The sequence below is a fragment of the Diabrotica undecimpunctata genome, chromosome 7 (assembly GCF_040954645.1).
Source record: "Diabrotica undecimpunctata isolate CICGRU chromosome 7, icDiaUnde3, whole genome shotgun sequence".
Taxonomy (NCBI): Eukaryota; Metazoa; Arthropoda; class Insecta; order Coleoptera; family Chrysomelidae; genus Diabrotica; species Diabrotica undecimpunctata.
This window is the reverse complement of record NC_092809.1, coordinates 34,942,976-34,955,513: the sequence shown is the minus strand read 5'-3', so window position 1 is coordinate 34,955,513 and position 12,538 is coordinate 34,942,976. Positions and strand designations below refer to the sequence as shown.

The following is a 12,538-nucleotide window of genomic DNA, read 5'->3' as shown; positions in this document are numbered from 1 at the left end:
GCTCTCAAAGTCGCTAGATGACAAGGAGATAGCGGTGGCGACGTTTCTGGACGTGGAGGGAGCGTTTAATAACGTCTCCTTCGAGTCTGTAACGGACGCGCTTAAAAGAAGAGGAGTTCCTGCCTTCATATGCGAGTGGACAAAGGCGACCTTAACAAACAGGATCATTGTGTCCTCGTTAGGTGAAGCCACTATTGAAGCGAAGGCAGGAAGCGGCTGCCCACAAGGAGGAGTTTTATCCCCATTACTGTGGGCTACGCTTATGGACGACCTACTTAATACACTGACCAGGGAGGGTTTTTACTGTCTGGGTTATGCGGACGATTTGGTAATTGTAGTCCGAGGACGCTTTACCAAAATAATTTCGGAGAGACTTCAAGTCGCTCTGAGGATTGTGGACAGCTGGTGTGAGGAAGAAGGCCTGAAGGTTAACCCTAAAAAAACATCTGTTGTTCCCTTCACCAGAAAAAGAGCACTGCAAGGCTTACAGCCACTAGTGCTCAAGGGAGTAGAAATCCCATTCACAAGTCAGGCCAAGTACTTAGGTGTAATATTCGACCAGAGGCTGACATGGAATGCACACATTCAGAAAGTCACACAGAAGGCCACTATGGCCCTGAACACATGTAGACGAATGTGTGGTAAGAATTGGGGGTTAAATCCTAAAATGAACCTCTGGTTGTACACAAGGGTTATAAGGCCCATGATAACTTATGGTTCAGTGGCGTGGTGGAACAAAACGCAACAGTTCGGGGTGATTCGATTGCTCAGTAGCACACAAAGGCTTGCATGCTTGAGTGTTACCGGAGCCATGAGAACAGCCCCAACGGACGCGCTAGAAGTTCTGCTAAACCTACCACCTCTGCATATATACATACAGAGTGAAGCCAGATCAACAGTACATCGGTTGATCCAAGGCCAAGCTCCAATAAGTATGATGCAGGGAGCTGATAACTTAAGGCTATACCAGGACATAAAGGCAGACCCCGTTCTAGGAATGCCTGTAGACCGAATGGTTACGAGGTATAGTTTTAACAAAAATTTTCAAATTATAATACCAAAAAGAGAGGACTGGGAAACTGGTCCGCCGCTAACAGCAAACTCAATATGGTATACGGACGGCTCCAAAACGGATACAGGTACGGGGGCTGGAATATATGGCATAAAACCAAGGACGGAAGTCCGGGTATGTCTAGGAACATACGCGACCGTATTTCAAGCCGAATTAGCTGCTATACACAGGTGCGCTATGGAACTAATCGGCCGAAATGTAGATAACGACTCCATCGTTATCTATTCGGATAGTCAAGCGGCTCTAAAGGCTCTCAGTTCGGTACAGGTCGATTCATGGCTGGTATGGAACTGTTTGGATGTCCTCTCTCAGGTGGGAAGTCAAAACAGGTTGACACTTGCCTGGGTGCCGGGACATAAGGGTCATCGTGGCAACGAGAAGGCCGATGAATTGGCCCGAGAAGGCGCATCTACGCCACTGGTTGGTCCGGAACCCTTCTTTGGAATCGCAAATACGATAAAAAGGGCAGCCATACACAAATTGGTGCAACAGAAGTCTCTTGAGTGGTGGAACAACTCACCAGGACAGAGGCAGGCCAAACAGTTCATCAAAGGACATTCGGCTAAATTTACAGCAGACTTACTTTCGCACAGGCGCAGGACTGTCAGAATGATAGTGGGTCTGCTCACTGGGCACTGTAGACTCAATAGACACCTGAGTCTCATAGGCCTGACAGAAGAGGACACCTGTCGTTTCTGTCTGGAAGAAGAGGAAACCGCTCTACACGTTCTGTGCCATTGCGAAGGTCTCGCACGAATGCGGTTTCTAGAACTCGGAGAGGAAAAACCGGAAGCACCAGGCTACATGAAAAGGCCACTATCAAGGCTGTTGAGTCTCATTAAGAGGACCAAGCTAGATGAAGTGCTTTAAAATAAGGGGGAAACACAATAGATCTGCAAAGGTCGCAGTGTATCAGGCTCTATTGGCCGCCCCATTTTCTACATTCTACATTCTACTATTATTTGCATATGTGTTCGGTTTTTTGTGTTGTTTAAACTGAACTGAATTTCTGAATTAACCAGTTGCTGTATTTTTTCGCCGATATAAATGTTAATACCATGACATTTCTTATGCTAAAGTTCATGTTTATCTTTCGGTCTTCATTTTCTTGTTTTACATTTAATTATTTTTAATGTGCAGAATCGTTTGGACTGTTTGTGTTTAATATTTCTTTCTGATAGAGCAAACTGAGAATAACACGAATCATGCCATTGCTTCGCTTCGCGTGAGAGGGATAATAGACTTCTCATTTCTCCAAAACTCCGAAATTTTCCAGATTTGGCTCCCATCGATAATCATCTGTTTAAAAAATGTCGAAAAAATCACTGAATACCGACTGATTGAATATAATCGATAAAAGCGACTATGAAGTGTTGATTTTATTTTGTACAAAATTTAAAAATTATATAATTTTTTCAACTACCTATATCATGTAAATACTATAAAAAAAATTATCAGATTTGAATGTTGATTTTACGAGACATTATTCAACGCATATCTATAATGATAATATTCAAGTACTTCCTATTTAAGCACAGATCTTTTTGTTTGTTTACAACGGACCATGTTTACTCAAGCTAATGTGATAGTGTAATTTGTTAAAGCCTTAAAATGTATTATAGTCATCAAGAATATATTATAACATTTGCTATATTCGCCTGGTTTAAAATATTTATTTGAAATTGTATGAAATGAAAATGTGTTATATTTATTTTTCTTCCTTCTATATTCTTTTGGTATCTTTTAATTTTTGTACCTGATGAAACAACATTATAACAAATTCCAACTTCCAATTTTAACTTTATTTTACCCAATGACCAAGGAGTCCGAAATACGTATTTATAGATTAGGCCGGATCTGAGAAGTAGCATTCCGATTTTTGCAAAAAAAAGTTGTGTGATAACTTCAATAATAATGGACTCTCCCTCCCTCTGAAATAAGGTCGTAAATATATATATATATATATATATATATATATATATATATATATATATATATATATATATATATATATATATATATATATATATATATATATATATATATATATATATTGATATGATTGGTGTTTATAGAAAATAATTTATAAGTTACACTACTAGATAATATTAGATATTAAAAGTATTTGGTTATTTTAATAAGTTATATACTAGAAAATTTTATAAAAATTATTTATGTGAGGGCATTTTTAAGAAATTAGCAAATAATAATTGTAAAAAGTTGTATTTTAATAATTATAATATTGTAGATATATTTAAGTGAGCCATGTGACTAGGCAACCAAAAATACTCTTTAAAGTGACAGATAGAAATTCATAATTAGGAATATAAAGTGGGGTTATAATAAAATGTTAGTTTAAAATGTTTAATTTATATAAAGTTACTAATTTAAGTGTATATTCTGATCTGAAAACCCTAAATGTCAACAAAATTATCAATAGAAAATTAAAGAATTCTCCAGAATAGAGAATTTGACCTTTGTTTACGGTTGGAACATTCTCGAAATAATGGTTATGTCTGTGGATCGAACATATAGAAAAAATAGAACTAAATCGAACATGATTTCTTACCAGATGGTTCTGGAAGATTGAAAAGATATAAATACCCATGATTTGGATTCAAGATGGCAGTTTAGTAAGAAAGTCCATTCAGTTAGTCAATCAGTTATGAGTTACAGTTACTATGATGGCCAGTTTTAGTATGAAAATTAGTTAGAGGCAGTCAATCAGTTACAATTGTTCAATATAGTGAGTTAAATCAAGATTAAGAAACAGTATAAAGAAAATATTATTGAAGATTAAAAATTATGTTATGTATAAATGATGATAATGGGAGAAGTATTAATTGAATATTAAAATTAAATAATATTTTTGGTGATTGGATATTGATATATTGAAAAGAAGAATAAAAATAAATGCTGTTTGCTGGTTTGCTTGGTGGTTTATAAATGCTGTGAAGAAAAATATCTTAAATTGGTGGAAGCTGATAATTGGAAAAAGTAATTTCACAAAAACAAGGATAACCGAAGCTGAGAAGAAGACATTTGAGTGGTGATTATAATCTATATAGTGGAAAACAGTGCATTTAGGCATTAAGTGACAGAAAGGTACAAAATTTTGTTAATATAATTTAGTTAGTGTCATAACAATTTCAATTTTGTAGATAGTTTGTTTAAATTTTACATTGTCTATAGAATTTAATTAGTTTCATAAGAATTTCAATTTAAAGATAGTTTATTTTAGATTTACATTGGCTAGGTTAAATATATATGTGTTTCGTAATAGATATAATAAAGATAATTTAAAAAAGTACTTACAAACTAATTCTTTGAGAACCGCGATAAAAACCCTATATTATTAAAAAATACTCATTGCTCATTATTCAAACAAACAATACATCATAACAATATATATATATATATATATATATATATATATATATATATATATATATATATATATATATATATATATATATATATATATATTGTGACAATTAGGGTTTATAGAAAATAATTTATAAGTTATATACTACATAATATTAGATATTTGGTTGTTTTAAATAAGTTATATACTAGAGAATTTAATAAAAATATATTTATGTGAGGGCATTTTTAATAAATTAGCATATAATAAGTGTAAAAAGTTGTATTTTAGTAATTATAATGTGGTAGATAGATTTAAGTGAGCCATGTGCCTAGGCAACCAAAAATACTCGAATTGACAGATAGAAATTAATCATAATACGAATATAAAGTGGGGTTATAATAATATATTGTTTGAATTGTGTATTTTATTAAATTAGAGTGTTAGTTACTAATTTGAATGTTTATTCTGATCTGAAAAGCCTAAATGTCAACAAAATTATCAATGGAACATTAACGAATTCTCCAGAGTGCAGAGTGTGACCATTGTTTACAGTCGAACATTCTGGAATAATGATTATGTGGGTGGATGGAACAGATATTTTTTTCGAGAACATCTATATAGAAGTTAATAGAACGAATGGAACATGATCTCTTACCAGAAGGTTCTGGAATATCCAAAAGGATATAAATACCCGTGATTTGGATTCAAGATGGCAGTTTTTTGAAGTTTTTAGTCAGAAGTCAAGCAGTTTATTATGAAAGTTAGTAGATTAGTTAGTGAAGTCAATTGTTCACAGTTTTAGTAAGTCAGTCAAGCAGTTTAATAAGAAATATGAAAGTTAGTTGGAGATAGTCCAATTGTTTAATATAGTGAGTTAAATGAAGATTAAAAATTATGCATATATTTAATGCACATTTATAATTATACACAAATAATTATTGAAGATTAAAAAAAGTATATTGGAAGAAATTAAATTATATTATGGTTGGAGATTAGTATAAATCAACTTATAATAATTGGATATTGGTATATTGAAAAGAAGAATAAATATAAATGCTGTTTACTGGTTTGGTTGGTGGTGTATAAATGCTGGTGAAGAAAACTATATCTTAAATTGGTAGAAGCTGATAATTGGAAAAAGTAATTTCACAAAAAACAAGGATAACTGAAGTACGAAGACATTCAGTGGTGATTAGAATCTATATAGTGGAAAACAGTTCATTTTAGGCATTCAGTGAAAGAAAGGTACAAAATTTTGTTAATATAATTTAGTTAGTGTCATAACAATTTCAATTTTGAAGATAGTTTGTTTAAATTTAACATTATCTATAGAATTTAATTAGTTTTATAAGAACATCAATTTAAAGATAGTTTATTTTAAATTTACATTGGCTAGGTTAGATATATATGTGTGTTTCATAATAGTTATAATAAAGATAATTTAAAAAAGTACTTACAAGCTAATTCTTTGAGAACCGCGATAAAAACCCTATATTATTAAAAATACTCATTGCTCATCATTCAAACAAAAAACACATCATAACAATATATATATATATATATATATATATATATATATATATATATATATATATATATATATATATATATATATATATATATATATATATATATATATATATAACTGTTTTGGATGGGTTGGAGTCAATAAAAGGGCTATTGGTTAACTATTTTTTTTATATTCTCGAGCTTTCAATTGTGTTTACAATTATTATCAAGAGCTAAAAAAGACAAAATACTTACAAGGTTGAACTAAAAAGAAAAAACAATTTTTGTTAACTTACCAAATAAAAATTAGTTTGGTAAGTAAAAATTACTGCTAATACATCTTCAAAATATTTAATAAAAAAATGTTTTAATCCAATAAATGTTTCTCCGAAAATTTTTATAATTTTGAAACCATTTTTTTAATACAAAAATAATTGAATTTATAAATAAGTTCAAATTGCAACCAATTACAAATAGCCTCAATGTCATAAATGCCGACATAAATTTTTTATTTTTGACAATTATATTGCCAAAAGTAAAATTTCGTTTAAACATTCTTTTTTGTTTAGTAACAAAAAGAAGAAGATTTATTCACCGTTGACAGATGTCTGAAAAAATGTAACAGATATATGGAGAATTAAATATGACATTTTACAAGTTTTATATATAAATCATAAAGAAAGAATATAATTATAAATTTTGCTTAAATTTTGAATTTCTGAGGGTATACATACCCTAAAACTAAATATCCTATAGACAAATTTGAAAAAACGAATTTAGTATACAGCATTAGTTGTACTCAGTGTGAGGCTGAATATGTTGGTGAGACCGGAAGAAATCTTTCAAATCGCATTATTTCTCACAAAAGTGATTGCAGAATTAAAAAACCATCTTGTGCTTTGGCAGAGCATGTAATCGATAAAGACCATATTATGGATTTTGATAACATTAAAATTTTATGTAGTGAAAGTAATAAATTTAAAAGGACTTTTTTGGAAATGGTTTGTATTAGCAAAAGTGATAATGGTTTAAACAAAAGATCAGAAATTCAAAATTTAAGCAAAATTTATAATTATATTCTTTCTTTATGATTTATATATAAAACTTGTAAAATGTCATATTTAATTCTCCATATATCTGTTACATTTTTTCAGACATCTGACAACGGTGAATAAATCTTCTTCTTTTTGTTACTAAACAAAAAAGAATGTTTAAACGAAATTTTACTTTTGGCAATATAATTGTCAAAAATAAAAAATTTATGTTGGCATTTATGACATTGAGGCTATTTGTAATTGGTTGCTATTTGAACTTATTTATAAATTCAATTATTTTTGTATTAAAAAAATGTTTTCAAAATTATAAAAATTTTCGGAGAAACATTTATTGGATTAAACCATTTTTTTATTAAATATTTTGAAGATGTATTAGCAGTAATTTTTACTTACCAAACTAATTTTTATTTGGTAAGTTAACAAAAATTGTTTTTTCTTTTTAGTTCAACCTTGTAAGTATTTTTTCTTTTTTAGCTCTTGATAATAATTGTAAACACAATTGAAAGCTCGAGAATATAAAAAAATAGTTAACCAATAGCCCTTTTATTGACTCCAACCCATCCAAAACAGTTATATATTTGTTCCAAACGCGTCACAAGTACTTTTTTTTTCTTATTCTTATATATATTCTTATATATATATATATATATATATATATATATATATATATATATATATATATATATAATCGAACACCTCTCTACCCTAAGGTGTGAGGTAAATACAAATACAGGTTACAGATATACATTACATCTCAAATCCAATGAAAATACAGATTTTTTTTTATTCTATCTTGTGCACGAATTGTGTCCATTCTTTCTTGTTTTTGCCATATTTTGAGCTTCTGACCATTCCATTCCCCTACTTTTCAAAATCTGCCCTACTTCGTCATCCCAGGTTTTCCGTGGTCTGCCTCTGGTTTTAAAATTTTTCACTTTAGCCTTAGCTTAGCCTTGTGTTTCAATAGCATGTAGTACAGATTCTGTGCCCAGTTCTTCTCTAACATCTTCGTTTCTTATTTTGTCTCGTCGGGTTATTCCTTTGACTCGTCTTAGATATTTCATATCAATGGCTTGTATCTTGCTTTTTAATTGCTTTGTTAAAACCCAGCTCTCGCTTCCATATATCAAGATTGGTCGGAATACTGTCTTATAAACTGTCATTTTGGTTCTTCTACTGATTTCCGGTTTACCTATGAATGCTCTACTAAGATTATGGTACACTTTTGAAGCACTACCTATTCTTTCTGTTATTTCATTCTGCATGGTACCTTCTCTGTCTATTGTAACCCCTAGGTATTTGAATGCATCTACTTGTTCTATGAGTTGTTGGTTAATTTCTATGTTAACATTTCGGTTAGTTTTCGCTATTAGCATCACCTTGGTTTTCTTAACATTAATCTTCATGTTTCTAATTGCCAGCTTTTCTAATATCATTATTCCAGCTATCTATATTTTTCTGGAGGTCCCTTTCGTTGGAAGCGCATAACATAACCCATATATTTAAAACTATACTTGTGTGTGTACGCAATATAAACAACATATCTATTAACTGCAAGATTTTAGAGAGTTAAGAAATAGAAAGGTACCGTGTACCATCGGTGGTCACAAGGGGCTGAATGAAAAGTTGATAAACGTGTACCACCGGTGGTACACGTCGTCGCGAACGTGTTAAACTAATTCTTCTGACAAACTGGTTGAAAATCCATACTTGATATATTTAAGAGAAGGATATTTCATTAAATGTGTTTAAGTGCTAAAGACTAAATGTGTTTAAGAATAAAAATTGATGGGATAGACAAAAAAATACAACTTGAGCGCAAAATTACAGAATGTTGATACATTTTTGAAAGAAGTTAATGATATAGAAGGAAATTATGTTGACGAATAATATTTAATTTCTGCTGTTTTATTACTTAGGCCAGGGATTTATTGAATTCAGCGATAATATTCAAGTTTTACACACCTGTATTATTAACTGCAAACATTTACTTACTTTATCTAAGTACGGCCAAACACCTGTGACAATAATACTGAATCCTAACGATATAAGGAACATGGTAAAGTAAACGATGTATATTGAGCGCCATCTTTCTTTGTACTGTTCGGGTGTTTCTAGATCGTCGTCAAATTGAGGAATGGTTTCTGACTTGAACATGCCACGTATTTGTTTTGATTTTTCTTCGATCCATGTCATCCTAAAAAATAGTATAGGAAAGATGTATAATAAGTATATATATATATATATATATATATATATATATATATATATATATATATATATATATATATATATATCACTTTAAATCGGTTATAGCCTGTCTTAATACAAGCAACTTACGTATGTATTATAAGTGTAAAACAATACAAATCCACAATCAAATAATATTAAATAAGAAATTGTTTTAAAAGTAATTCAAACAAAGCAAATGGAGAACAGGTGCTAGATCATTCAAAAAAATAAAAAAGGTCATTCAAATCGAAATCTTATTTGCTTGTTGTGTGTTATCTAAAAATTTTTTACATCTTTTTAAGCGTATGAAAGCCATGCAAAATATGTTAACATAAGAAGATAATTACTTAAAGATCAAGATTCTCGTCATTCTATTGGTGTTTGTAGTGAAGCAATAACTACCTTTGAGAATGAATAAACTTTAATACCTTTGACTATAGCTCAAATTGGTATGGACATACCATACAAGGATACGCTGAATAAATTTAGAAGGGATACACAAATATTTTCATGTTTATCTGACCAAAAATCTGGTAATATTAATAAAATGAGAAGTATATTATCGATTTTGCTTCATATGCATCATCTAAGAATTCTGAAATTAATTGCATGAAAATTCACATAATGGCCCCAAAATAAGCAGCCGTACAAAATTTAGTAAATGTTCATCAAACGAGCATGTATTTGTACCTTTTATATTTCGATATAAGTAGATACAAAGTTTGAAGATATAATTGTATTTTTAAAGTGACATATTACTTACTTATCGTTGGCTTTACACAGCATATTGTGTTTGCCGTTTACCACATCTCAATCACCATTTCTGCTTGTCATATCATCTTTAGTGAAGTCTCTAGAATATGACAATAAAGGAGCCACCCCGAAAAAGAAAATCAACGGATTAATTCAAAGACAACAAGAATTGCAACTAACCATGGATATGAACAAAATTGACGTGTATTTAATATCTGAAACACACCTCACTAAACAATCATTCATTAGATTTAAAAAATACAAAGTTTAGTACAAGATCATCATCATCATCATCATCATCACTGGCTCGACAACCCTTTTTGGGTCTTGGCCTATTCCAGGATTCTTCTCCATTCTGATCTGTTTCGTGCTTTTTTTCTCCAGTTTTTTATTTTTAAGGTTGTTATATCATTTTCTGTTTGTTCTAGGTATCTCAGCTTCGGTCTTCCTCTTGTTCTTTTTCCTACTGGCATCTGTTTGAATATTTTGTTTGGTATTTCGCCTTCTTCCAATCTTTCTACATGTCCCATCCAACACAGCCGTCCTATTTTAATGAATGTTATAATATCCGGATCCTGGAATATTTTGTATAGTTCAGAGTTGTATCTTCTTCGCCATATTTCGTTTTCTTTTGTGCCCTTATATATGTGTCGCAAGATTTTTCTTTCTAAGGTGGCTAACAACGTTCCCTCTCTTTTAGTGAGTGTCCAGGTTTCTGAGCCATATGTGAGTACCGGTCTAATTAGGGTTTTATATATTTGGTATACTAAAATATTATTTGGTATAATACGAGTATACTAAAAATTCCATGGACGGCTATGCTGACAAATGTGGCAGTCCTTGAGAGAGCAAATACTGCTCGCGAGCTGCTTGATAACATCAAATGTAGAAAGATGGCCTATTTTGGACACGTAGTAAGGGGAGACCGATATAATATTCTTCAACTTATTATGATGGGTAAAATCGAAGGACGCAGAGGAATTGGTAGAAAGCAGGCCTCTTGGTTGAAGAATATCAGGGAGTGGACAGGAATGAGGAAAGCTGAGCAACTCTTTAGAATAGCTCAAGACAGAGACAGTTTCGCCATGTTAATCGCCAACGTCAAGGGGACTTGATAGGGCACGTTAAGAAGAAGAATATTTGGCATTTTGTTTTTCTTGCGACGTTATCTGATCTTACTACAAGATACATCCTAAAAATAATACAAGTAGCGGTAGTGAGGTTATAATCAGAGAAAATCTTCAACATAACAAAGAAGTCAAATTTAAAGTTAAAGATATTTAGGCAACGGTGGTAAACGTTAGAACCAACAACTAAGACCTAGCAGTTATTAGTCTACATAGTCCTTCAAAACATAATATCAAAGCTGAAAGATATACTACACTTTTTGAATTCGCGGGCGATGGGTTCATCATGGGAGGTGATTTTAACGTAAAACACACACAATGGGGTACAGGACTCATAACAACAAAGGGTAAATAATTGCTCAAAGGGATAAATAGAAATAAGTGTGAAGCAATCTCAACGGTAGCCTATGTATTGTCCTAAAGACCCTATGAAAATTCGTAATTAAATAGACTTTTACATCATTAATCCATTAACGGCCAAGCAATGTAAAACAATAATTTTTCCGAATTTTTTATTGAAACTATGCCTGTCTCAACTAAGATATGTTTATGATTTTTTAACAAAAAAATTAACAATAACATCTAAAAAATTAAGGTCAATTGGGCAATACTGTTATACATAAAACATAAATATTATTTTGTATGAAACGATTTGAAACATTCGGGATGGAGACGAATTTTACATTTTTTGCATAAATATATGGTATGACTTTTGCATAACCTAAATTTCTTTGGTGCACTTATATCGTGCAAAATTCAAGATATTGTAATACAGTCAAGTAAGACGAATGGATGAGAATAGACTTCCAAAAATTGCCCTAGAAAAAACCCGCCCGGTTCAAGACCTCCCGGAAGACCACCTAAAAGATAGTTGGCAATCCACCTCCCAGGAAATTAACCAGAGGCAGCTTCAGAATTAAACAGATCGAAAAATCTCCAAGAATTAGAAGAAGAAGACTTATATCGTACCTTCTAATCAAACGACCCATATTGTTGTCAAATCTTACATCGACAGGCAAACTATCTTTGGAGGGACGTCCACAACCCGAGTGAGCAGCCACTTCTGTGTTCACTATTTCAGCACAACGTTCAAATTTCATAAGTGATTGCTGAAAGTGATCGAAATTGTAATTGTGACATTTTACTTGGGGTGTAGGGTTGTGTTATAGAGGTAGTACCTTTTATCGGAACGACCACATCGAGCGTCATAGACGGGAGATGGTTCTAGATAACTGGTCCTCATAAGACACCTAACTCTCACTTATGGCTCCATGTGCCACACCCCGGGCAACTGCATTGGTCTGCAGGCTAAACTAAGTGAGGGTAGCCAGATATGGCGAAAATTTCACCGAGTGATTACCGAGTGATACCCTGATGAAGGGCAGCAGCGATCATCAGTACCAGCTCAAGGCGCAAAGGAAAT

The 12,538-nt window shown here is 31.8% G+C and overlaps 1 protein-coding gene across 2 annotated transcripts in view; it reads right to left on the bottom strand.

Moving 5' to 3' along the window:
• Positions 1-12,538, bottom strand: part of Cln7 (CLN7/MFS domain-containing 8) — a 68,790-nt gene that overhangs the window by 31,697 nt on the left and 24,555 nt on the right. Inside the window, exon 2 of one of the 2 annotated variants that reach the window (XM_072537055.1) lies at positions 8,999-9,200. In XM_072537055.1, coding sequence (XP_072393156.1) covers positions 8,999-9,199 — 201 coding nt within the window. In that variant the 5' untranslated portion in view covers position 9,200. Of the gene's footprint in view, positions 1-8,998; positions 9,201-12,538 lie in introns of those variants that run through there. The other variant, XM_072537056.1, reaches the window with a different exon arrangement.